The sequence below is a fragment of the Aspergillus candidus genome (assembly GCF_002847045.1).
Source record: "Aspergillus candidus strain CBS 102.13 unplaced genomic scaffold BDW47scaffold_28, whole genome shotgun sequence".
Lineage (NCBI taxonomy): Eukaryota > Fungi > Ascomycota > Eurotiomycetes > Eurotiales > Aspergillaceae > Aspergillus > Aspergillus candidus.
Window position 1 is genome coordinate 109,053 of NW_020194033.1, and position 23,210 is coordinate 132,262.

Sequence of the window (23,210 nt, forward strand, 5' to 3'; positions counted from 1 at the left end):
ACAAGAAGGGACTTGATCATGGTGACTGTTGTAGTTGTAAGTAGAAGTAGAAGTAGTGGTTGTTACTGTACGGTAACAATCGGCGCCATGACGGCAGGTCACGTGTTGAACGCCCATCTCCCCGAGCTTTCCTGAGCTTCTTCGCGTTCATGACATCGTGCCGTGGGATTTTTTTTTTTTGGCGACAAATTACACTACCAGCCCACTTCTCTTCATTTGGATCGATTAACGCAAGGAATGGTGTACTGTTTCTCATATTGAATTGACCTCAAGGATCACGATCTCCCTTGAAGGAAATTCATCAGTCTACGAGTCAACAAGACACCATGCAGTCGCATCTAACCAGAGGCGTCTTTCGCGCTATACTCAACAACGAACCACTGTCGTCTACTCGATGCCGTTGTCGATTGTTTCATACGGTCCGGAATGGTCGAATGCGAAAGCTTGCTTTCCCCCATCCCCAGTATACCCCACGACGGTCACTGTTCGCCTTTAGCGCCCCGCCCGAGGCCCCGGCGTCTACCGTTCTTTCCTCCGAAAAGGGACTGAAACCGATGAGAGATCTCATGCGAGCGCTGTCGGACAAGAGTCGGGGACCAGCAAATGGAACGTTGGCCAAAGCATTTCGGGAGTTCTTCGTGGCACGCGCCGAGAATGTGGAGGTGATTACTGGATTCCACTCCCGCTTGCTCCTTACAACGTGGAAATACCTGCGGGCTCATAAGGAAGAGCTGGAGCGGGAGGAGTGGCAGATGATTTTCTCCACCGAGAACTTGGAGAATGTCCTATTTGTCCTGTCGGAAACGGAGTGCACCGATGAGTCCCGGGCCGTTGTTTTACGATTAGCCCGCTTCGCCTTTCTGGAACTCTGCGCAAATCATGGATTTGGTCCCAATCACATTAGCCGACCGGCACTGCTGGCCTATATTGGACTGCAAGCTTCGCAGGGCAATCCCGACGAAGCCCGCCACGTGGTGGAGAAGTTTTGGTCCAGGTTGCAAAAGACCTGCCCCTCGCCATGGCTGACAGTCATGAAAGGGTATGCCATCGCGAATGACAAGTACCATCTCAAAAAGATGCCGGAGAAGTTTGACGAATACGGCATCCAGTTCGATCCTGCCTCCCAGGAGGAGCTGGTCAATGTTCTGATCAGCCAGGGGTTTTTGAGTGGCGCGCAGACAATCTACGAATGCCGCCTATTTCACGACCAAGAGCCTACTCTTGCTGCCAAGCAGGCCTTAATCAAGCACTCAGTCATCCGGGGCGATCAAGAGTGGGCGAGACCGGTCTTTGAGTCACTTCGGGAGAGACCCATTACTGAAACCATAGCTACACTGGTGCTCTGGGAAGCTGCTAGTGGAAAAGGGCTGGACGCCATATGCGCAACGGTCGAGCAGTGGATCGCCGAGAACCCGGAGGTGGAATCGTCGCTGACGACTTCTTGTGTAAATGACTTGATTGAATATGCCAATTCCCTCGGCAATCCTCAGCTGGCTACGGAGTTTGCGTCTCTGATCCCTCGCTGGGGCTTGGAGCCCGACACGCAAACACATGTCCTACAGCTAGACACCCTCGTTCAAGCAGGAGACGTCCCTGGCACAATGGAATTCATCGTCAGCTTGGGCGATATAACATCCATGGCAGTTGACAGCGCGAATCTGCCGTTGATGAACAGACTTATCAAGATGCTTTGCCTGTCCGGACAAGAGGATGCTCTGTTTGAACAAGTCTCGTTTATTCTCGACCCCTTGTTTGCGAACAACGTTCGCCTGGATTCGGAAACCCTCGCTGCATTGACGCACATGTTGCTTTATCGCCACGACTGGGAGGGCGTCTCGGAGCTGCTCCGCCCACGTCTTGGCCTGTATGACTCGGAAGAACGGACAAGAGTGCGCAAGGCACTGACCAACTACATCATGGACCTTAACGAAGATAGCAAAGACGTCTGGGACATGTATGGCCTACTTCGCATTGCTTTTCCCGAAATGGGCGTGGGCATCCGAAGCGAGATCATGTCCTCGTTCTTCAACAGGGGCAGAGCCGACCTGGCCTTCCTAGTGTTTGGACACATGCGCCAGGCAGAAGAATTTTCGCGGCGGCCCAAGCCGGACACGTACGCCCGCTGTTTCCAAGGGATAGCCCGAACACTGGACGACACCCATCTCGAGACCGTCCACAACATGCTCAAATTAGATGTCGAGGTTGACTTGAACACGCGCATCCTCGACTCCCTGATGCTCGCATATGCCGCTTGCGACAAGCCAGCGAAAAGCATGGAAATCTTCCGTGAAATCCTCCAGTCAGACGAGGGCCCCTCCGACAAGACGATCGCGATCTTTTTCAAAATGTGCGAGAAGCACCACAACGGCGCCCAGGAAGCCATGAAAATGATGAAGAAGGTTAAGGTTTTGGAGATCCCCATGGATCGGCGATTGTACATGGCCTACGTGGAAGCCCTGGCGGCGCAATGCGAGTTCGAACTGGCTACCCAGGCCCTTGACAGGATGCCAGAGGAAGTTGGATGCTTACCCACCCGCAACTCGTAAGAACTACCCATGTCCGTTTATTTTCCGCGGAAGAAATCTAACCCGCATATTTCCAGAATCGGCCTTCTTTACAACGCCATCCCCTACCAGTATTGGAAAGACGAAGTTGAAAAGTGGGCGAAAGTCAAATACCCCGAGCAATGGGCTCAGCTGGAGGAGGTCGAACGGACGGACTCTGAGGAAGACGGCTTCAAGTTCCACATCAAGGACAATCCGGTCTATGCCTAATATGTGCAGTCTACACTACTACACTACGGTAATTTAGTTCCGCAATGAGTGGCTCAGACGCGCACCATGAAGTCAACTGTACAACTGCATTGCCAACAACGAAAAGTCCTCGCTGGAGAAGGATAAAAAAAAAAGCAAAATGTTTCAAATTAATAACGATACCTGTTTGAATAATGTATACCACTTTTTCTCCAACAACTCAGGAAGACCATCACTCGTCGTCTGGGAACACTGGGCGCTTTTAAAAAGGAACTTCCAGGGTATAGCGAGCTGGACTGCTGTTGAAGGCTCGCCAGAAGCCTCGTCACCCGTCCATGGTCCGTCCTCGTTATATAGACCTCCACGAAGTCCAAGCGCTTCGTTCTCCAGGACAACCCGGCCCTCGAAGATATGCCGACTTCCATAACCATGGCTTCTCTAGCCACCTATGCTTGTGAATAGGGCAGAGATAATTAACAGAGACTTACTGTTGATCGCCAAGAAGACTGCACACTATCTATTTAACCGTTTTATTATGCCCGTACCGCGAGTCCAAGCGAGATAGTCGATACAGGAGCCCTTGATTGTGGAGATGAAAAGCTGACAAGCAAATTGGCGATCCAGATCTCTAGGGACTCTACGGCTAGCCGTCTTGTATATGGGATGATGTCGATACCCTTATCCACTTGATAGGGTTACACGGTCTGGACTGCTTCTGCCTCAGCGTGAGACTGGTTATATATACGAAGCTACATGTGAGACGATGGAATGGGTTTGCAAAAAGTTCAATAAAATGACAAGATGTAACTATCTAAACATGAAATGTGATTTTGGTGCCTCTGCTCCTCCGCCTCTTCCCTTGACGCCCCCTGCTCCCCTCTTTCTCCCCCACCCCAATCAACAAATAAACGACTCTAGCAGAACTGCTGCGAGTCGAAACCGGGGTAGACACGGTCAGCATGGCAGGTCTGGCCGTCATTATCGGGCGTGTAAATCGGGTTGGCTGTAAAGAAGACATATTAGCCAACACATCCACCTCAACACGCACAACAAAACGGAAGGAAAAAAAAAAAAAAGAAAACTCACGGTCAACCTCCAAATCCCCCCTGGGGCTCCGAACAATGGTATAAATGGACTCGGCCGTAGTCAACTGCTTCTCACAGTTGATCTGGTCCTCCCCGCCATTGACGGTGCTCTCGCCGGTCCACACGTCGATGTGACGGAGACCGCTCTGCCAGTCGACCACGCACTGCGCGCAGTAGTCTTCGTTGCGCAGGTACTTCTTCAGGAACGGCACGTAGACGACCTCGCAGTTCTCGAGCTCGCCCGGCGCCGTGGCCATCGTCAGCGGGTCGCTGAAGGTGCCTGTGCCTCCTGCGGTGAAGCCGCGGCCGCAATCTTGCGAGATGGCTGCGCCGGGGGGGTCGTTGTCCGGGTAGCCGTAGAAGGTGTGTTGTACGCCGGACCATACCTCGCAGGCGCTGGTTATGGACCCTTGGAGGAGGAGGAGGGATGCCAGAGGGAGGAGAAGTTTGGTTGGGTTGGTGGGCATGTTGGTTTTGTTGCGTTGGAAAGTATGAAGTGGTTTTTTTGTCGAGGTAAGTTGAATAAGATGTATACTTTACTGAGAAGACTATGAAAGGATGGAGGATGAAGAGGGAGGGAGGATGGGAGACTAGAGGAGACTACGACTCTTTATATACTTTTTGCTTCTGACTGCCTGATATAGGTCAATCAGTCGTCATCCTGTCATCTGCGCCGTGTTACTGTCCGGAATGACATCGATATCGGATAATGAATATGGGGCTGGGTGGTTCGGGATCCTTCTGTGGTTTGTTATAGCTCGTGGGAGCGGCTCGTGAATTTAGTATAGCGTCGACATGAAGTAATGAATACGAGTAATTGAATCACTCTACAATGGCATGATTCTGTCGGCGGTTGACCGTCTGTAGTATGTCCAGGGCGATATTCCCAGACTATGTCACCATGACGGAGTGATGGACTGTTGGATATCAGAACCATCGAAAGAAGCACGGACGGGAGACAGATTGCAAGAACGGGTAGGTAGATCATAGTGACGGCTATGTGCTTTGGTATATTGCTAAATTGTTTCAAGGAGTGTTGTTGGTGTTTCGATATAAGCCTATACATCTAGAACATAGTCTGTGGCGTTTAGTCTTGTCAAATCAAAGAGGCGCAGCAGCTGGTCATCACCCTTAATATATTCACCTAACGGACTTATGTCACTTTTGTTTCCAGGTCTGTGGAACGTACAAGGCCAGGACATGGCAGTGGGAATGTATTTGTTAGACTGGGAGCAAGTTCAACCACCTGGCCTCCCTTTACCGGCACTCTCATCTTCGTCATCACCGCCTTTCCCTTCAGCCTTGTCTTTCCGTCTCTGGACCACGTCCCAGTTGTAGACACGCGCAGTAGCGACCTCCATTGTCTGTTATCATTGTCAGCATCCATTAACAGTCAAGCCCAGCGTCAAGCCGGAAGTCCCCATTTCAAAACAAAAGGAAATGAAAATGAAAATGAAAATGAAAAATGAAAAATGAAAAAGAAAAAGAAAAAGAAAAAGAAAAAGAAAGGAGAAAATACCGTAATCTGCTCCCGCAAAAACTCCAAATCCTCCTCGCAGTTCTTCAAGCTGAGCTCCGCAGCCGCCAGCTTCTCGCTCAGCATGGTCTCCGCCTCGGCCAACGGATACGCCAGCATGACATTTGCCCCCAACCACAGATAGACCTCCTCCAGTTCACCCGGGGTGACCGTCGCGCGCGCATACAGCGTGTCGTTCAGCTCGAAACTGGCGTCCATCGGTGCCCCGGAGTTGGCTTTCTGTAGCTGTAGGAACCGAACGGTTTCGAGGGTCTTCTTGATATCGGGAATCTTGTCGCGCAATCCTGCCCCGCGGCGCGAGGCATTGACTTCCATGAATTGGTACTTGGAGATCATCTCCTGGAAGGAGCGGAGGGTGGACTCGACGTCGGCGCGGCTCGAGACATAGTCGGATACGTTGTCGACGAACGGGGCGGCGGGGATACCACGAGGGTTGGTCTGGGGGGTGACTCTGGTATTATTGGTCAATTATATGTTTTTTTCCCTAGACTTAACAATCTGGGTAGTAGGCGGGGTCCCTCCGGTACGTGGGGTAGAGGAATAAAACGAGGCAGTCAAACGAAGCTGGGAGGTTAAAAAAAATTACTCACGAGGGGTTATTTTGCGCCATACTGAAAATCAAACCAGCCCAGCTGGATAGACCTATAGGAAGTGACACGGAGGGAACAAAAAGGTACAAGACAGACCAGCAGTGTTGACTGTTGTCGGACTGAAGAGATTCATGCAGATGGAGGGATGGGATGGAAGTGATGTGGGGGAGCAATCTACCCGTTCGGGAATGGTCGCCATCCTACTATCTCTCTTCTTCTTCAGCAAGTTAATCTTCTCCTTCTGATTCCATATTGTTGAACGCGTGTGCCTTATAATATGCTATGAGAGGTTCTTCTGGACTGATTCTTGACTGCGACCATGGTGCTTTTAGTTACCACTCCCCCCATTCTCTCCGCGTTCGAGACCGTGTCCTCCCAGAACCGCCAGGAGCTCGACCTGCCCGAGTCGCTCTCGCTGGCAGCTCCGATTTCCCATGATCAATTGATTAGACTGGCGCGGTATCGTCGGACTTCCTCTATCGACGACGACGGCCATGATCGATCGGGACTCACACCCACAAGTCTAGACGCCCTGCTTCGAGGGACAAAGGTGTACGTTCCTCCGCCGCCGCCGAAACCTGAGCCGGTATGTTCTCCATCTCTGAACCATGGCAAAAAGGATGGAATGTCTGTGTTCCAATCAAGAAATCAAACACTGACATGCTCTTCAACTAGTCCCCCGAATACCTTGCGTCCAAAGCCCGTCTCATCGCCGCCGCAGAAGCCGACGCGTATAACCGACTGGTGACCAACCCATCCGTATCGCACAGCCATGCGTCGCCCTTTTCCTCATCCACCCCGATCCTCGCCTCCATGCACGATACCAAATCATCCGGGGGCCCCGACTCTGAGTACCCCGATCCGCTGACTCCGTCCCTCGTTCTGAACATCTTTCTTTCCGTGTTGATCACTGGGTTCGGGGTTTACTGGGCGTTGACGAGCTTCCCTACGCCGGAGCTGTTAACGACCGCAGTCTCGTCTATCTGGCGGAGTGGATTGGCAGGGAAGACACCTGGGGGTCGAGGAAAACCGGGGGGCGGAGCTGGGGTGTCGGAAGCCGTGCGCATTCTAGTATCATTGCTGGTGGCCGTGGTGGTCGGTGTTGCGGAGGTGACTATCTACGCGATCTACCTACACAAAGTCGATCATGCACGAGCGCGTGAGAAGAAGTTGCGAGAGCGCAAGCAGGTCATCGCCAGTGAAGTTGTCAGCAGCGGAGACGGTCCTCAAAAGGTTGAGACAGCGGTGGATGGGGACCAAGTAGAGATCTGGGGAAGGGGAGCGAACGGGGGACTGCGGAGGAGAGTTCGGGAGAAGTGGGAAGAACAGGAGAGGGAAAGCCCTGGTTCTACCACGTAGCTGTGTTTCTACCATTGTAGACTACTACAGATTGTATTTCAATGTTAATGGCATGAATCTGTATATCTGTATAGAGCTGTCCATCGCGGTACGGGATCGCATGACCGCCACCCGCGCCGATCGGGGAGATTCCTATCTATCTTGGCCCGCCGTCTCCGAGCAACATCGGACCACTTCCATCCCAGTCTTGTTTCCACCCTTCCCAGGTTGGGATTGTCCATACACCCAGACGCATCATGTCGGTCTTAAAGAGGAGTGGAGCTCTACTTCGTGTCAGAGAATTGACGACACCAACACAAACAATAGCCTTGAGCTGCGGTCGCGTGCGGCCTTTTTCCGTCCTCAATCGCCCGCAACCCAATTACCCCGGCCATGTCCCCCTGTCGATTGTCGAACGGGGTGCTCTGGCCGTGGGATCTGCAGTCGGAGCTCTCTTGAATCCCCGAAGAGCAGGTATGTCGAGTCCTCCCCCAGCCACAGACAACGCCAGCTAACCACCCGCTTCTGCCGGTCCCAGACCTAGTAGCAACCTGCGGCGAAGCGACAGCCACGCCCTACTTTATTTACCGACTGCGCGACGCGATGCTGTCCGACCAAACCGGGCGACAAATCCTGCGCGACCGTCCCCGCATCACCTCCGAATCCCTCCGTCTGCCCTACCTCCGCTCCCTGCCCGAGAACTCCGTCGGACGCACCTACGCCGCCTGGCTCGACCGCGAAGGCGTCTCGCCCGACACCCGCGACAGCGTACAGTACATCGACGACGAAGAGTGCGCCTACGTCATGCAGCGGTACCGCGAGTGTCACGACTTCTACCACGCCGTGACGGGGCTGCCGGTCTTCGCGGAGGGCGAGCTGGCCCTCAAGGCGTTTGAGTTCCTGAACACGGTGATCCCAATGACGGGGCTGAGCCTGTTCGCCGCTGTGCGACTCAAGCCTGCTGAGCGGGAGCGCCTCTTCTCGCTGTATCTGCCCTGGGCGGTGCGCAGTGGACTCGGGAGTAAGGAGGTTATCAACGTCTACTGGGAAAAGATCCTGGAGAAGGATGTCGGCGAGCTACGCGCGGAGCTCGGGATCGAGCAACCGCCGGATATGCGGGATATTCGACGCATGATTCGGCAGCAGAAGAAGCGGGAGAAGGAGAAGTTAGCCCAACATGCGTAGGCGATTCTCCTCTTCCCTCTCTCTCTTTTTTTTTAGGACCCACTGTATTATAGCAAACTGAGCAAGCGTTGGTTCATATTTGGGAGCATGTATATGAAACAACGGAGTGTTAATGTATTTGTATAGATACAGCTGACCCAGGCGAAGCTGTTGACAGTGTACCAAGGCACGTAGATTGGTCAATACGCGCAGATATAAAGCTCGGTATTCAACAGCTCGCTGTCACACATCATGCGATGTACAAGACGCACACAGTACAGATCCAGTGACGGTGCATCATCAAACAACCAATTAAAATCACATCATTCATTCATTATGATCCAACCTGCCACGACGTTCACAGATCCAACAAGTCATCATCGTCGTCCCAGCCGCCCTTCCGTCGGTTGATCACAATCTTGTGCTCCTCTTCGTCCTTGCGCTGGTTCTCCGCCACGGCGTTGAGCAGCTGTTTGAGCTGGTCCTCGGAGACCTTCTGTCGAAGCTGACCCGTTTGCGCCAGCGTGATGAGTCGGTTCTCGATATCCATCGCGCGCGACTCCTTGACGAGTCGGATCCGGCCCAGGCGATCCGCGGCTTCGGGTTCGAGGATTTGATTCAAGATGGCGGAGCGACGTTCAGCTGGAGTCGGTGGTTTTGGGGTAAGCGATTCAGTTGTCCGTGGGTGTCTCTCTCGCGACTGTTGGGCAATCTACTCATCGTCACATACCTTCGGCTTGCCTTTGTATATAGCCTGTCAGTGATACGGGGCTTGGTACGTCCTCACGGTCCGTGGTCGGAAGAGGATAACCTACTTTCTCTGCTCGTCCTGACCCTCAGCGCCACCTCCCCCGCGTGGAACTCCGCCGCCGCCCCGGGGCCCGCCCTGTTGTTGCTGCAGCTGCGCAAGACGGGCGCGTCTTATCTGTACAGAGGTTAAAACGAAGCTTCAACAACCCGCGACGTTAAGACGCATAACGGGGTCAAGCGTAGGGGATTCACCTCCTCAAGCTCTGCATCGGCCATATTTTTGGTTCAAATTGCAACAATCTAGCTAACAAACAAAGAAACGTTGACGGTCCAGCTGCCAAGTGGGGTGCGATCAAGTGGAATCCGAGGATTTTACCCAGCGATGCTGGGATCGTGACGGACTTGACCCCACCAGCCTGACCGCCTGAGGCATCACTTCTTGGGGCCTTGCTGCCTGGACACGTGATCGGAGTGGATCCCCTCCACTTTCTTCTTCTTTCTTCTTACTCCACCGTCGTCTGTCCAATCTGTTGCCCCAATGCATATGCGGTGAACTCCACAGCCCCATCGGTCATAGTCAGCGCTGCATGGACTCGGATCTGGAGATGATATAGTCCCTGTCCTCCAACGGCCTCGAATACAAGCTTGCTGAGGTCTACGTCGCCGAAGTTGCAGACGAGTTGGCCCACACAACGGACCCCTGGATGAAAGCATGATCGGTCAGCGGACGTGTGAGATTGACAGAGAGCATCATGCATCATACATACCTGGGCAACTTGCTTGATCTGGTGCTGCATCAAGATCACAATCGTATATACGAAGTGTCGTGGTAGGCGGCCACGTTGGCTGGTAGGGCAGTTGGATGATTGAAGTGACATAGACATCGGTCGAAAACCGTTCGCCCTGCAATGGCATAACACCACCCCCGTTAGTATGAAGCTGCATAGGCTTCCCCAATTGATCACAACTGCAGGTGGGACCTGTTACCTTTCTAATCATCCAGCATACTTCCGGGTCCAATGGTCCCATGCTTCCCAGTCTGGCTCTTGCAGGGTGGGGTCGTTCCAGACCGATGTGTCGCTGGCATGTGGACTCTGGAGCAACGTGCCCTCGGAGCCCGCAAGCCGCCGCTCCACGAGCAACAGCCATTTCGCTGAGGAGTATGCATATTAGTCTGATTCCCAAGGCTATTGTTGGATTGGGAAGTCACGGTGGTCTTACGGTTCGGGGGGTACTATCATGGTAATATTTCCCGGAGTCTCGTCCAGGATTTGGTTCAACTTCATCTGAAGATAGGGCGAGGCGCTGAGCCCACCTACCATGACGACTTTCTGTATGAACGACTTCGGTATCAGCTTCAATCCCATCTGAGCAACCAGAAAGCGCTCGAGGCAGTGCTTACATTGATAGCGCTCCTTCGAAATCTTTCGTTCACCTCTGCGATCTGGGATATCACCAATCGATGGATCTTTTCCAAAGTCCGAGCAAAGAGATCGCCGATCTCGTTTTCGTCGAGGAAGAATTGGCGTGATGTCAGATTGTAGCGAATTGTGCATTCCCGCTGTGTCCGGAGTGTCAATTGCAGCGAATGACCGCCACCCGTACGACCGTCATACTGTGCCAATAGCCTTTCCATTGATTCCGTAAACGGGTTGTCGCATGCACATATATTGCTCATGGGCAGGCGCTGGAAAGAACGAGCCTGATTTCCCTCCAGATACCGATAGAAACTACCCTCAATATCCGTGCCGCCGCATCTGACACCTATAATCAAGACCTTAGCTACGGAGGCGTTCATGCATCGTCGGTGCCATACATACCAATGTCTTCACTAAGCCGTTTGAAATAGGGCCGCGATTCGGATTCGGTGACAAGGAAAGAAGCGGCATCCTAGGGAACGGCCGATGAGAAGACGCCCTCCTCATGATGGAAGAAGGTAGAGTATACGGGCCAACCTACCACTGTGCCACCCCCACAGTCACAAACGAGCACCCCATCACCGGGCTAGGTGGTTGTCAGCTCGCTCTGATGCGTGTGTACTTGAACATCCCAATCCTGAACCCTTACCTGAAGTTCCACCCCATTCAAGTAGGCGACTGCATGCATTGCAGCCTCGGGTTCCGATAAGAAAAACACCCTATCCTCGGCTCTTGTCCGGAATCCCGCTCTTTGGGTAGCGTGCCTCATGAGGGACCTTTGTTCTGCGGACCAGGTGGCCGGCACTGTAATCCAGAAGTCGATTCCTTCAATAACCTGACAATCCTTGGCAATGGATTCAGGTAATTGTGTTAGCACGTACTCAATTACATGGCGAAGGAAATCTGCAATGACTTCGACGGCGCTTTTTTCGCCAGGCAGCTCCAGGATGCCCATCCCCATGACTCTCTCCAAGATCGGATCGTTCAAAGGATTTGTGTCGGAACGCTGCTCTGAGGAGTATTGAACCCCTAACAGAAGCTTTGTCCAGGCATAAGTCTCCGAAGCCGGCTGGCATCGAAAGCCCCAATCACATGGTAGTTCGCGACTTTGTCGGTAGGAAATGCGAGATGGGACTTTCAGACGCCTGCCTTTGCTTTTTTCACTACCAGGCCACCCCGAAAGCGTCAAAATTGGACGCTCTTTCAAGCCGTCAGCAAGTGCATACGCCACCCCTAACATACAACAGTTAGTCGCCGGATTTTGGCATCGATATCGGGGAACCTGACCTGTTGAAGTAGTACCGTAATCAACCGCCAAAACCAGCCTGGGTCCAGCGCCTCGTTGCATGTTGCTAGTACGCTCCTGTGGATGATTTACTTAACAAGCGCAGAAAATAGAGATACAGTGAGTGGTGGAGACATGAAGTTGACGAGGGAAGCACATCGCAGTCTTTATAGAGTTACTTTCGGCAGATCCATGAGTTGTGTCTCAGCTATCTTCAGAATTATCATGGAGCGATGTCTTGATTATTGTTTTACATCTCATCTATGGAACTGCAGCCTCCCGAAGATGTTAACAAAGTAGCCGGCCTGTCTCGTTTTCCAGCAAGAAAGGTCGGATAAAGACCGTTTGAACAAAGAAACTCCGCTCCTACGCTCAAAAGGAAGACACGGGTGGCGGGAACATATAAAGTCTCTTTGTCCTTTGAGGTGTTTCCTTTCTGATGTTCTGTTTTCCTTCTCCTTCCGCTCCTCACCATCTCTCTTACGGTATCCCTTATTCACCATCACGACAAGAAACCAGAAAACAAGAAGAAGACTTTTCTTGTATTCATCTGCTTTTGTGTCATTGTCATTTTCATTCTTAGCACACCATCCCCTGTTTCAGGCAACGTATTTTCAACCATGGCAAAGACAAAAGGGGCAAAACAGAAGATCCAGGCTCCCAAAGGGACCAAGCGCAAGGCTCAGGTGAGCACGGCGAAACATTCTTGAAGATTGCTGTGATTGTCGTGTCGGTTTATTGACTATCGCCGATACTAGAAATCCTCCTCGCCACCCCCACGCAAACAGAAGGCCAAAAAGACAGAGCAGGACACGGAGGAGACCAAGCCAGCTCCTAGGCCAATAGAGGATGCAATCGCCCTTCTTACCTCGGATGAACTGTCGATAATTCGTTTTGGACATGGTTGTCCATTCAATATGTGGGACAGAAAGAACGGCGAATGGTTGACCAAGGGGAACGATGAAATCGGGCGTGAACTCAGAAACGAGATTGCTATAAGGCGATGGGTAAATTACTTTGGCGTGGAAAAACTCAAAGACGTGAACCATTTGTCGGACGACCAGAAAAAAAAAATCATCAGTAGTCTTGACGGATGGTGCGTTCAGATACCCTGGAAATCCCTGCTGAGCCGTTTCCCCTTCTCCGTCAAAAAGGACTTTACGAAATACCTATTGTGTGTTTTGATAGAGAAGGATATCGTTACCAAAATGTACGACAATCCATTTTGGTACCTTGACGGCAAGAAAGGTCAGGACGATGAAGAAGGAGACGAAACGTTTGGTCCGCGGCTCAAGTACCTGCTGGACAGATTCATCGAAGGTAAGTGCGCCTTCCAGCCATTATAACATTGAGCAACAGTAGTCGATCCTCGTCGGACAGATTGCTAACTTCAACCCACGGTGGGTGTAATGTAGCCGACCCTGGCGATGCCTCGCTATTGCGCTCTGACATTTCTCGTCTGGCAAACGGGATCCCGCCATGTCAGGTTCGCTCCGGGGTCTGGGCAAAGCACCACGTCGAGCGCCGCGCACGGCAGGTGGAACAATGGGCGGCCGACTTCATAGCCAGCGAGCCGGCGTGCTGGCTCCTGAGACCAGACAGCGGATTTTCGGAGGAAAATAGGCACTCGAGACTAACAGATATCTACCGCTGGTCAGCCGAGAAATGGGCTAGGATTTCGTCCCTCCGTGGGAACTTCGATTTCTACCAACTGCCCGACTTGGGAAAGACCTTCAACAAAGAGTCTGGAATGGTGAAGAGAGCCAATGACCACGTGCCCGCTTTCGGCGATGAGTCGGTTGAGGGGATGCGCATTCTCCTTGTTGTTTGCGGAGGTATTCGTGTGCAATGGAGGAATCCCGATCAAGGGGATGAGTTTTTCGTATGCGCCCAAGCGTCAGTATTGGCCCAAGAGAGGACTATGTATCCTTGAATCATTTTTCCCCTCGAAGAGAAAAGGGGGGAAACACTGGGGAAGTTGTGGAGCTCGGATAGAAGAGGATAAAGTCGCCATATGGGCTTGTGTGGAGATGCTGCTCACGTGGAGGGTGTGGTTAGTGATGTTTGTCGTGTTTTTGGCTGTGTTTTCCATCACTGTCAACTTGTGCATTGTGTTTTTGGATTTCTTTTTTTTTTTTTTTTTTTTTTTCGCCGGACTTCCATTGGGTGTTAGGGTCCTCTGCCATAGTTTAGGAGGTCTTGTCTGGGTTTGTTTTTACGCGTTTCGCCGGTAGTTATGGAGTAGAGGGAGGACAGGAGTGTAGACTGGACAAGAATGGAATTGAAATTCAACAACAGGGTATAAACCAATAGGGCATCGCTGGTGCGTCTAGTATAGTATAATCAATCAGTCAAGGCCAACGCACCGCTGCGGCGCGGTCTCAAACCATGCAATCTCACAAATCAATCACACTACTCTTTGTTATATATAGCCAAACCGCGGCCTTGTGCCTTCTCTCTCTCTCTCTCTTTTTTTTTTTTTTTGTTGATTGACTGGTATCACATCTGAAAGTGTCCCTTATCAGGTGTGCCCATCGGCCTGGAAGAATGAGATGTTTTCTCGGAACGCGACATATTCACTGTCTGCATAGCCCAAGAGCGATCCGATCTGCGTGCTGCGGTGACCTTTGATCCGGTCGATCTCGAGACTGCCGTAGTTGACCAGAGCCCGTCCGACTTCTCTGGGCTCCTGGTCATGGTGGAGGAAGTCGCCGTTCAAGGAGTCCGCCGACACTCTCCCGACGACGACCAGACGCACCGCTTCTTGCTGGCCAAAATGACCGTCCACGCGCAGGACCCCGGCCGGAAGGAGGCTAGCTTTGTTTTGGAGGGCGATGTATGCGCCTTGGTCGATGTACAGGGTTCCGTGGGGCGTGAGGCCGTGGAGTAGCCAGAAGGACCGCGATTGAATTGGGCGTTCAGACGCGATAAATCGCGTGTGAAGCGGGGCGGTTAGAGGCTCTGAGGATGAGGTCTCGGGGGAGGATGTGTCCGCGGAAGCGTCCGTGTCGTGTCCCTCGATCTGCTGGAGGTATTGTACGATCGCGTGGATGTTACCCGGTTTGGAACTTTTGGTGATCACGGTGGTCACGCCGGCGCTCATGCCGAGCCTAGCCGCTACGATCTTGGTGCTCATTCCTCCGGTCCCTAGCGACGAACCGGCCGAGGATACGTCGGCTGTAATGGAGGCAATGTCGTGCACCACCTCGATAGGTCGCGCGTCGGGGTTGCTGCGGGGGTTGGCGGTATAGAGACAGTCGACGTCCGTCATCAGAAAGAGATAATCGGCTTTGACCATTGCGGCCGTGATAGCTGAGAGGGTGTCGTTATCGCCGAATTTGATTTCCTATGGAGATAGAGGGTCAGATCATTGAAGAAGCCAAAGGAGCGTGATCACCTACCGAAACCGCCAAGGTGTCGTTCTCGTTGACGATCGGGATCACTCCCATTTCAAACAGCTGTGCAAATGTGTTTTGGGCGTTGATGTATTGTGTTCGCTAGAATCGGGTTAGACACATCATGCGGACTGTCGTCTGGAGATATGGCAGCCTACATCGGCGATATCATTGCGGGTCAACAGTATTTGGGCAACTGGCAACCGAAGATGTGCAAAGAGACCATCCCACAGGCTCATGAGCCTGCACTGTCCCACCGCTGCGAGGGCCTAGGGTTCATTAGCTGGTTTCAATCCATTTGCGATTTCTGAACAGCGGCTTATACCTGTATGCGGGGCAGGTTCTTCGGACGTTCATCGATGTCCATTCTCCGTAACCCCACTCCCACAGCGCCGGACGAGACGAGAACTACATGGTGGCCCTCGCGACGGAGTTTCGCTGCGGTTTCGACGATCAAGGTCAGGATCGACAGGATGGGCTCATGCGTCTTTTCGTCGACAATCGAACTCGTGCCTGAACCAAGAGAAAAGAAATCACGGTCAGCCAAACAATCCTGGGATCATTGAGGCCATAGTCCGACTCCCCGCACCTAGCTTGATGACGATAGTGAGAGGCTTTGAAGCCATCGTGGTGGTCATTGTAGAGTGGACTGGGATAGCCCAACCACATCAATAAATTGCGTCCCAAACAAAAACACTAGTGACTTCCTGTCCAAGAGTCTTCTCGAGAACCCAAGAGAAAAGCGAACCGACGCTCTCGATCGATCGAGTCATCGTCTAGTGGGATGTCCAACTATTTCCGAGACCAGTTTAGTCCTCCTGGTTCTGCCCGTCCACACCGCCCTCCGCGGAGAGATTCGGCGAACCCGATGGTTGCGCTTCACGTCCTGATTTCAACTCACTGCGCCAACTGCCCAGAATTTCGACAGGATGCCAGATTCGCAGTCTCCTTCGCCGACGGAGAAGCCCGGAGATACCGGGTATACCCCTGGGGATGATTCGTGGACGCAATGGCGGAATATCTTCGCGATCATGTCGGGGAAGATGACCGATGAAGGAAAGGAGCAGTTTCGTGTCGCGCGAGACATCCGCAACGAGGCGGCGGATTGCAAGCGTTGTGAAGACCAGCGAGATTATTTGTTGCAGTACAGTGAGTCTGACTCTTGAGATTACGCGTCTGCGTTGACTTTTCTGGGAGACGTGGACTAATCTCTATGGAATTAGGCCCCGTCGTCCGGTACATGAGCGACAGCATCAAGCAACTCGGCGGTGACCTTTCCAGCCACAACATCTACTGCCGTCGATGCACGAATCGACAAGCCGGTGGTTTCGACCCGGAGTACGGCATCCGCATCTGCGCCAACGAAATGAAGGACCAGGGACATCTGGAGGACACGATGGCCCACGAGATGGTGCATGCCTATGACCATTTGCGGTTCAAGGTGAACTGGACGGATAACCTACGCCATGCTGCGTGTACGGAGGTCAGTGTTCTATGCCCCCACTCCTCCAACGGTCTTGTTGGATCTGGGGTTTTTTGTTCTTTGCTAACCAGAGCCATAGATCCGGGCCAGTTCCCTCAGCGGAGAATGTCGATGGGCGCGAGAGTTTTTCCGGCGAGGACAGTGGAAATTCACCCAACAGCATCAGGAGTGTGTGCGACGACGGGCGATCTTGTCGGTACGGGCGCGACCGACCTGCAAGGACGAGGCGCATGCGACCAAGGTGGTGAACGAGGTTTGGGACAGCTGTTTCCGGGACACGCGGCCATTTGACGAGATCTATCGATGATACCATGTCTTTTTAATTTTCTTTCTTTTTCGACGGTGTACATATGACACTTTTCCACTCCGGTTGATGTCTGTATCAGGTACACTTTTAGAAATGTATTATACTTCTGATCAGACATGATGCACACCACCCTACGCTTGAGATTGGCTGGGTGATATTCTCGGCTCGGGATGCCACTCGGGTAGCCGTGATGCCGTCAATGCCGGGGATGACCATTGAAAATGGCCAACACGATGCTCCAGAAGGCATGATTAGATATGGTGTTATCGTATATGACAAAATTTATGATCCATTGGAAATGCATTGCATTTGAAGATCAATCCCATCGACTCTCCCGGCGATCCCAATAAACCCCATGCCGACCGGTGTGGGTTTCCGGAGTCCGATGGGGTGCCGAAGCCGATGTTTCACCCCGCGGATTCCTGCCCCGCCCGGTCCAACCCCGCCATCTTTTCCCTTTGTTTTCTCTTCTTTCTTCCACATTCCTGACAGTCGTGTATCCCGTCCAGCTTTTCCTGTCTACCGCCCAAGATGGTTGAAAACGTCCTGGATGACATCTCCCACCGGAGGTTCAATCCTCTCCGCGGATCTCATATCCTTGTCTCTCCCCACCGCACCAAGCGTCCTTGGCAGTGAGTCCAGAATCCAGCGCAGCACTATTTCGATCAACTACTACCCCGTGAAGAAACGAGATCCGAGGTGAGCAACTGACAAATGGATGCAGAGGCCAGCAGGAGGGTCCCTCCAAGACCACCCTCTCCAGCTACGATCCCGCCTGTTACCTGTGTCCCGGAAACAAGCGCGCGCAAGGCGACTCGAACCCAAAGTACGACAAGACGTTCGTCTTCGTCAACGACTATAGCGCGGTCAAAGAGGAGCAGGCGCCCTATAACCCGGAGAATGCAGACGGTGTGTTTCCGCGATGGGATCATGTCCCGCCCCCGCGCTAACATCTCGCAACCATAGAAGTGGAATCGTTCTTCCTCAAGGCCGAGCCCGTGACGGGAAAGTGCTACGTGCTCACCTTCTCCCCGGCCCACAACCTCACCCTGGCGGACCTCACCCCCGCGGAGATCGTCCCCGTCATTGACGCCTGGACCGAGATCTACACCGCGCACCTGTCGCCCAAGTCGCCGCTCGCCGTCGTCGCGCCCGCCACGACCCTCCCCCCGAACGCGCCGACCACCAGCCTCGACAAGCCCAAGGAGCAATACCGGTACATGCAGATCTTCGAGAACAAGGGCGCCGCCATGGGCTGCTCGAACCCGCACCCGCACGGCCAGGTCTGGACCACCAGCTCGCTGCCCGAAGAGCCCGCCATGGAGCTGGAGCAGCTGCAGAAGTACCGGGCCGCGCACGGCGGCAAGCACATGCTGGAGGCGTACGCGGCCCTGGAAAGCAAAAAGCAGGAGCGCGTGGTGTTTGAGAACGCCGCTTTCCTCGTCGTCTGCCCCTGGTGGGCCGTGTGGCCGTTCGAGACCATGATCGTCAGCAAGCAGCACAAGCGCGCCCTGGTCGATCTGAATGCCGACGAGAAGACCCTGCTGGCGGAGGCTATCGCCGAGACGACCCGTCGCTACGATAACCTCTTCGAGACGTACTTTCCCTACAGCATGGGTATCCACCAGGCGCCGCTCGATGGTACTGAGGAGGAGGTCGAGTCGTCTTATCTGCATCTGCACTTTTATCCCCCGTTGCTGCGCAGCGCCACGGTGCGGAAGTTCCTGGTTGGGTGCGTATATTCTGCACATTTCTTTCCCCTTCCGAGAAGGTCGCTGACATGATGTAGGTATGAGATGATGGGCGAGCCCCAGCGTGACATCACGCCCGAGCAGGCGGCCGCCAGACTACGGGCCTGTGGTGGAGAGCTGTACCGCAAGAAGATGAACCACTGATGGATTTCCGAAGTCCGTATGTTGACACGAGAAGGGAGAGAGAGAGCTTTTATCTGATTCTACCAACCTTTTCTCTTCCATTTTCTGTTCCTCCCCCCGAGATATCATACGTAGCCACTCCACACGGACTAAACAAACAAACAAACACGACACCCAATATCCCCAAACCAACTAAGCCAAATACCACTCCCGCTGCGTCACCATCCACGTCAGCGTCGACGACGCCACAATCATCGGACTAACGAAACGACCCTTCAACTGCGCCGTTCCGCTCACCCACTCGCCCAGGAAATGGAACAGCGCGATCCCAAACGACCACGCGGCCAGATCGTACGACACGGAGTTGGTGATGTTGTAGGCGGCGTACATGCGGATCACGCCCGACAGGAAGGTCCAGGTAGCGAAGGTGCGCGATGACAGCGGGTTCGTGAAGGGGTGGCCGTCGGGCTTGGAGCGGCCGTTGTAGAGCTCGGCGGAGTAGGCGTCGGAGCGGTAGGCTTGGATGCTGTTTGCGGAGGAGATTACGGAGACCTGTATATGTTGGATTTTGGGGTTAGTTGTGTTTTTGTTATTCTTGTTCGGATTTTTTCTTTCTTTCTTTCTTGTTTAGGGGTTGGTTGTTTTTTTTTTCCTGTTTGGGGTGTGAGGGGGCGGATTGGGACGGAACGGAACTGACCAGGAAGAGCCATTTGGGGAGAAGACCTTCGAAGGGAGGGAGGTAGGCGAGAAGATCGGCCATGATGGGTGAATCGAGGTTGTTGGAGAGAGGTAATTGGAGTTGGGAGTATCGTTGTTGTGGACTGAGTATTTCAATTGGAGAGGGGGGGAAGAGAGAGAGAGAAAGCTGGATGGGATGATTTGCGGGTGGTGTGTTTAGGGGCCGCGGCTGGATTTAGTATATGATTTACGGGTCTCTATGTTGGTGACCGACAAGCAATGTATTCTGGACAATTATCTAGAATTAGATTTGCTAACTACGAGTAATCGAGTCGGTTTTATAAACAGCGTACAATGATTCTTTGCGATCTGAGTATCCCAGTACTCAATCATGGTAGCAAGGCACCACTGTACCCTACCCAGAAGAGCAAACTCCACGCGTAAATTTATGACTTTCATGAGCCAGACATCAATCATACTGTACAGAGAGGTGACATCAAATATTATACAAGAACTCCCACAAAGGGCAAGGTATCTAATCCACAGCCATCAAAACCAGAAATCAGACAGAACCCACAACATAACACGAATAAACCAAATCAAGCAGCCTTCCGTGCAGCCTCCTCCTCCTCCAGCTTCATCTCCCGCTCCAAAGCCGCAAAGTCCCCCTGGAAAGCGTCCCGCACCGGCTGCATGCGCATGTCCCAGACATCCTCGCTGCTCGGCCCCGTCCGATACTTCATCGCCTTCTTCCGGTAATGTTCCCGGACGGCCTTCTGGCGCTCAGGGTCCGAGAACGTGCGCGTCTTCATGCAGTGCCAGAAGTTATCCCAGTGTTCGCTGCAGGATCGCAGTTCCCCGTAGCGGTAGACGTTGACGAACTGTCCGCCGAAGGATTGGCAGAAGAAGGCGTAGTCGAATGCGGAGCGGCAGGACATGCTGTCTGGGTAGAGAGATTCGGGGGCGATGGAGGAGGGAGAAGACGAGGGCGCGGTGGTTGACGACGGGGCGGATGGCGTGGCAGCGGCTTGGTCTCCTGCTGATGACGACGATTGGGCTGGTCCTTTCCCTGAGATGTCACTTTCTAGACTCGCGAGGAGTTGCTTGAATTCTGCTTCGGCTTGCTCGTCGCGAGTCAAGGCTCGGGGTTCCTGCGGTGGTGGTTGGGGCGCATCGTTGGCGGCGGGAGGAATGGCATTCTCCTTGGGAGGAGAGGGGGACGACTTCCAGAGCCAGCCCATGTTGATGTGCAATTTTGAGGTTCTGCTGATGTAGACTGAGGTTGACAGTTGGATCACCGGCGTCAATGAAGGAATTCGGAGTCGGATCGGAATCGGTTCTGTACCGTACCGTACGGTACATTACGCTAAGCCCATTTTGGTCCATGTGGGCCATGGGCTGCCTCAGGCTTGTCGCATCGTCATTTCTCGGCCTTGACACCTGGACGCCTGGCCGCCTCAGTCACCCTCTCCTCCTCCTCTTCCTCTTCTTTCTGCTTCTTCTCCTTTGTCTTTAACTTCAACTTCACCTTCAATTTGGTTGGGCTTCTCTCTCTGCTCCTCCACCCTCCTCCGTTCCTTTTTGGACCACCTGCACCCTTGTCTCCTCCCCTGTCTTGTATCTGCATCTGTCAAGTGGATTTGGTTGGCTCTGCCTCCTTGCTTGATCAAGATGGCGACCGGCGGCCATATGCATAATTTAACCACCCTCATTAAGCGGTATGTTTCTCTTTGGCTGGAGCAAAGACTACCCTGCTGTACGATTGCAATCATACAGCGGAAAGTGCCCAGTAAATTCTGGCTCAACCTCCCTCGATCACCGCTAATATGGTATGACCCCTGACAGGCTGGAGGCCGCAACCTCCCGTCTGGAGGATATGGCCTTGGGGCTGGACGATCCCACATCGCCCAAGACCATCGCTGCCCAAGCCGCGCCGCAATCCCTCCCCACCCAGCATACACCGCCGCCCCCTCCGCCGCCCGCTCCTCTCCCCGCCGCCCCTGCTGAGCCCGCCACTGCCGCGGTCCCTCCCCAGATCCAGGACTTCGACGCATTGATCCACGATGAGGTCGGGAACTACGTCGCGCTGGGAGAAAAGATTGGGGGCTTGGTGGAGGAACAGGTAAGATCGCCACGGATGTACGTTGGGGGTTCTCAGGGGCATGGTGACTGATCCTCTTCCAGTCCAAAGCCGTGTTGCGCGCTTTCCAGGCCGAACGGACGTACCTCTTCTTTGCGACCAAGGCCAAGAAGCCCACCGTGCAGCCCACGGAGCTCATGACGGAGCTCCACAATGCCTCCGACGCCATCAACAATGTCCGCGAGTCCAACCGGGCATCGCCCCTTTTCGACCATCTGAGCGCCGTCTCCGAAGGCATTGTGGGCCTGGGTTGGTTCTTCGAATACAAGCCCGCCGACTTCGTCAGCGAGATCGTCGGTGCCATCCAATACTACGGAAACAAAGTCCTGAAGGAATACAAGGAGAAGTGGGTATTCCGGCTACGGTGATGGGGGCGGCTGAGAGCTAATGACCGCCAACTAGGGACCGCACCCATGTGCAATATATTCAAGCTTACTACCAGATCTTCAAGTCGCTCGCCGCTTACCTGCGCAAGCACTACCCCCAGGGTCTGACGTGGAATGACCAGAACGGGTTGGACACACAGGATGCTTTGCGTGAGGTGAAGGCAGCCGGTACCGGCGCTGGCGCTGGCGGCGCGGCCCCGCCGCCTCCTCCCCCTCCTCCCGTCCCGCAGCTGAACGTGCCCGCCGGAGGCGCTCCGCCACCACCCCCTCCCCCGGGCGTCCCCCCGCCGCCCGCCGCCTCTTCGGGGCCGGACATGGCCGCCGTGTTCGACCAGCTGAACCAGGGAGACGCCGTCACGGCGGGTCTCCGCAAGGTCGACAAGTCGCAGATGACACACAAGAACCCCAACCTGCGCGCGAGCTCGCTGGTGCCCGCGTCGGAGGCGTCAAGCAGCGCGGCCCGCTCGCGCTCCCCGGCGCCCGACAAGAAGCCCAAGCCGCAGAGCATGCGCGGCCGCAAGCCGCCCCGCAAGGACCTCGAGGGCACCAAGTGGCTCGTGGAGAATTTCGACGGGCCCCTCTCGCCCGGCGAGATCGTCGAGATCCCCGCGCAGCAGAACCACTCCATCCTCATCTCGCGCTGCAACAACATCATCATCAAGGTCTCCAGCAAGGCCAACGCCATCTCCATCGACAACTGCACGGGGCTCTCCCTCATCGTGGACTCCCTCGTCAGCAGCCTCGACATCATCAAGTGCCCCAAGTTCGCGCTCCAGATCGACGGCGTTGTCCCCACCCTTTTGCTCGACCAGGTCGACGGCGCCGTCGTCTACCTCGGCCACCAGAGCCTGAACACAGAGGTCTTCTCTAGCAAATGCTCCGCTATCAACGTCATGCTCCCTCCCAAGGAGGGCACCGACGACGACACCAAGGAGTGTCCGCTCCCGGAACAGATCAAGACCTACGTCAAGGACGGCGTTCTCGTCAGCGAGATCGTCGAACACGCTGGCTGAAGCTCCCTCGCCTG

At 53.9% G+C, this 23,210-nt stretch overlaps 15 protein-coding genes across 15 annotated transcripts; 7 read left to right on the forward strand and 8 right to left on the reverse strand.

The window, feature by feature from the left end:
• Positions 1 to 188: 188 nt before the first annotated feature.
• Positions 189 to 2,849, forward strand: BDW47DRAFT_38786 (putative mitochondrial respiratory complex I chaperone (Cia84)). Its single transcript, XM_024818887.1, has 2 exons — positions 189 to 2,542; positions 2,603 to 2,849. Exons 1-2 carry the CDS (start codon positions 327 to 329, stop codon positions 2,772 to 2,774), a joined length of 2,388 nt encoding a protein of 795 aa, XP_024671250.1. The 5' UTR covers positions 189 to 326; the 3' UTR covers positions 2,775 to 2,849.
• Positions 2,850 to 3,667: 818 nt separating this feature from the next.
• BDW47DRAFT_126440 (uncharacterized protein) lies at positions 3,668 to 4,305 on the reverse strand (the record flags this gene model as incomplete). The annotated part of the gene is made up of 2 exons (XM_024816551.1): positions 3,668 to 3,756; positions 3,840 to 4,305. The coding sequence occupies 2 exons, from the start codon at positions 4,303 to 4,305 to the stop codon at positions 3,668 to 3,670; spliced, it is 555 nt and encodes a 184-aa protein (XP_024671251.1).
• A 599-nt stretch (positions 4,306 to 4,904) lies between these two features.
• BDW47DRAFT_107174 (tubulin-binding prefolding complex subunit PAC10) lies at positions 4,905 to 6,094 on the reverse strand. Its single transcript, XM_024812942.1, has 3 exons — positions 5,966 to 6,094; positions 5,358 to 5,826; positions 4,905 to 5,202 (listed from the first exon to the last, which is right to left on the reverse strand). Exons 1-3 carry the CDS (start codon positions 5,983 to 5,985, stop codon positions 5,077 to 5,079), a joined length of 615 nt encoding a protein of 204 aa, XP_024671252.1. The 5' UTR covers positions 5,986 to 6,094; the 3' UTR covers positions 4,905 to 5,076.
• Positions 6,095 to 6,284: 190 nt separating this feature from the next.
• BDW47DRAFT_126442 (TMEM199/VMA12 family protein) lies at positions 6,285 to 7,324 on the forward strand (the record flags this gene model as incomplete). The annotated part of the gene is made up of 2 exons (XM_024816552.1): positions 6,285 to 6,551; positions 6,641 to 7,324. 2 exons carry the CDS (start codon positions 6,285 to 6,287, stop codon positions 7,322 to 7,324), a joined length of 951 nt encoding a protein of 316 aa, XP_024671253.1.
• Positions 7,325 to 7,503: 179 nt separating this feature from the next.
• Positions 7,504 to 8,657, forward strand: coq4 (ubiquinone biosynthesis protein COQ4). Its single transcript, XM_024818890.1, has 2 exons — positions 7,504 to 7,777; positions 7,842 to 8,657. The coding sequence occupies exons 1-2, from the start codon at positions 7,561 to 7,563 to the stop codon at positions 8,486 to 8,488; spliced, it is 864 nt and encodes a 287-aa protein (XP_024671254.1). The 5' UTR covers positions 7,504 to 7,560; the 3' UTR covers positions 8,489 to 8,657.
• Positions 8,657 to 9,720, reverse strand: BDW47DRAFT_38798 (DNA-binding protein). The gene is made up of 4 exons (XM_024818888.1): positions 9,470 to 9,720; positions 9,283 to 9,392; positions 9,198 to 9,208; positions 8,657 to 9,109 (listed from the first exon to the last, which is right to left on the reverse strand). The coding sequence occupies exons 1-4, from the start codon at positions 9,491 to 9,493 to the stop codon at positions 8,826 to 8,828; spliced, it is 429 nt and encodes a 142-aa protein (XP_024671255.1). The 5' UTR covers positions 9,494 to 9,720; the 3' UTR covers positions 8,657 to 8,825.
• Positions 9,721 to 9,774: 54 nt separating this feature from the next.
• BDW47DRAFT_38816 (uncharacterized protein) lies at positions 9,775 to 10,470 on the reverse strand. The gene has a single exon (XM_024818891.1). The coding sequence runs from the start codon at positions 10,364 to 10,366 to the stop codon at positions 9,968 to 9,970; it is 399 nt and encodes a 132-aa protein (XP_024671256.1). The 5' UTR covers positions 10,367 to 10,470; the 3' UTR covers positions 9,775 to 9,967.
• BDW47DRAFT_107177 (uncharacterized protein) lies at positions 9,996 to 10,915 on the reverse strand. The gene has a single exon (XM_024812943.1). The coding sequence runs from the start codon at positions 10,771 to 10,773 to the stop codon at positions 10,435 to 10,437; it is 339 nt and encodes a 112-aa protein (XP_024671257.1). The 5' UTR covers positions 10,774 to 10,915; the 3' UTR covers positions 9,996 to 10,434.
• A 1,625-nt stretch (positions 10,916 to 12,540) lies between these two features.
• On the forward strand, positions 12,541 to 13,853 carry BDW47DRAFT_118118 (uncharacterized protein; the record flags this gene model as incomplete). Its single annotated transcript, XM_024815169.1, has 3 exons — positions 12,541 to 12,606; positions 12,679 to 13,240; positions 13,336 to 13,853. The coding sequence occupies 3 exons, from the start codon at positions 12,541 to 12,543 to the stop codon at positions 13,851 to 13,853; spliced, it is 1,146 nt and encodes a 381-aa protein (XP_024671258.1).
• Positions 13,854 to 14,223: 370 nt separating this feature from the next.
• Positions 14,224 to 16,068, reverse strand: BDW47DRAFT_38822 (glutamate 5-kinase). Its single transcript, XM_024818892.1, has 5 exons — positions 15,905 to 16,068; positions 15,641 to 15,828; positions 15,474 to 15,584; positions 15,322 to 15,417; positions 14,224 to 15,266 (listed from the first exon to the last, which is right to left on the reverse strand). The coding sequence occupies exons 1-5, from the start codon at positions 15,951 to 15,953 to the stop codon at positions 14,442 to 14,444; spliced, it is 1,269 nt and encodes a 422-aa protein (XP_024671259.1). The 5' UTR covers positions 15,954 to 16,068; the 3' UTR covers positions 14,224 to 14,441.
• Positions 16,069 to 16,234: 166 nt separating this feature from the next.
• Positions 16,235 to 17,166, forward strand: BDW47DRAFT_107182 (mitochondrial inner membrane protease ATP23). Its single transcript, XM_024812944.1, has 3 exons — positions 16,235 to 16,464; positions 16,539 to 16,798; positions 16,878 to 17,166. The coding sequence occupies exons 1-3, from the start codon at positions 16,245 to 16,247 to the stop codon at positions 17,103 to 17,105; spliced, it is 708 nt and encodes a 235-aa protein (XP_024671260.1). The 5' UTR covers positions 16,235 to 16,244; the 3' UTR covers positions 17,106 to 17,166.
• A 344-nt stretch (positions 17,167 to 17,510) lies between these two features.
• BDW47DRAFT_38850 (UDP-glucose:hexose-1-phosphate uridylyltransferase) lies at positions 17,511 to 19,086 on the forward strand. Its single transcript, XM_024818893.1, has 4 exons — positions 17,511 to 17,737; positions 17,830 to 18,014; positions 18,072 to 18,837; positions 18,895 to 19,086. Exons 1-4 carry the CDS (start codon positions 17,637 to 17,639, stop codon positions 18,998 to 19,000), a joined length of 1,158 nt encoding a protein of 385 aa, XP_024671261.1. The 5' UTR covers positions 17,511 to 17,636; the 3' UTR covers positions 19,001 to 19,086.
• An 85-nt stretch (positions 19,087 to 19,171) lies between these two features.
• BDW47DRAFT_126450 (Erg28 family protein) lies at positions 19,172 to 19,739 on the reverse strand (the record flags this gene model as incomplete). The annotated part of the gene is made up of 2 exons (XM_024816553.1): positions 19,172 to 19,531; positions 19,677 to 19,739. The coding sequence occupies 2 exons, from the start codon at positions 19,737 to 19,739 to the stop codon at positions 19,172 to 19,174; spliced, it is 423 nt and encodes a 140-aa protein (XP_024671262.1).
• A 351-nt stretch (positions 19,740 to 20,090) lies between these two features.
• Positions 20,091 to 20,944, reverse strand: BDW47DRAFT_107186 (EMI1 family protein). Its single transcript, XM_024812945.1, has one exon. It carries the CDS (start codon positions 20,896 to 20,898, stop codon positions 20,257 to 20,259), a length of 642 nt encoding a protein of 213 aa, XP_024671263.1. The 5' UTR covers positions 20,899 to 20,944; the 3' UTR covers positions 20,091 to 20,256.
• A 384-nt stretch (positions 20,945 to 21,328) lies between these two features.
• On the forward strand, positions 21,329 to 23,196 carry capA (adenylate cyclase-binding protein; the record flags this gene model as incomplete). The annotated part of the gene is made up of 4 exons (XM_024815170.1): positions 21,329 to 21,375; positions 21,503 to 21,779; positions 21,842 to 22,143; positions 22,200 to 23,196. 4 exons carry the CDS (start codon positions 21,329 to 21,331, stop codon positions 23,194 to 23,196), a joined length of 1,623 nt encoding a protein of 540 aa, XP_024671264.1.
• Between the last annotated feature and the right edge of the window lie 14 nt (positions 23,197 to 23,210).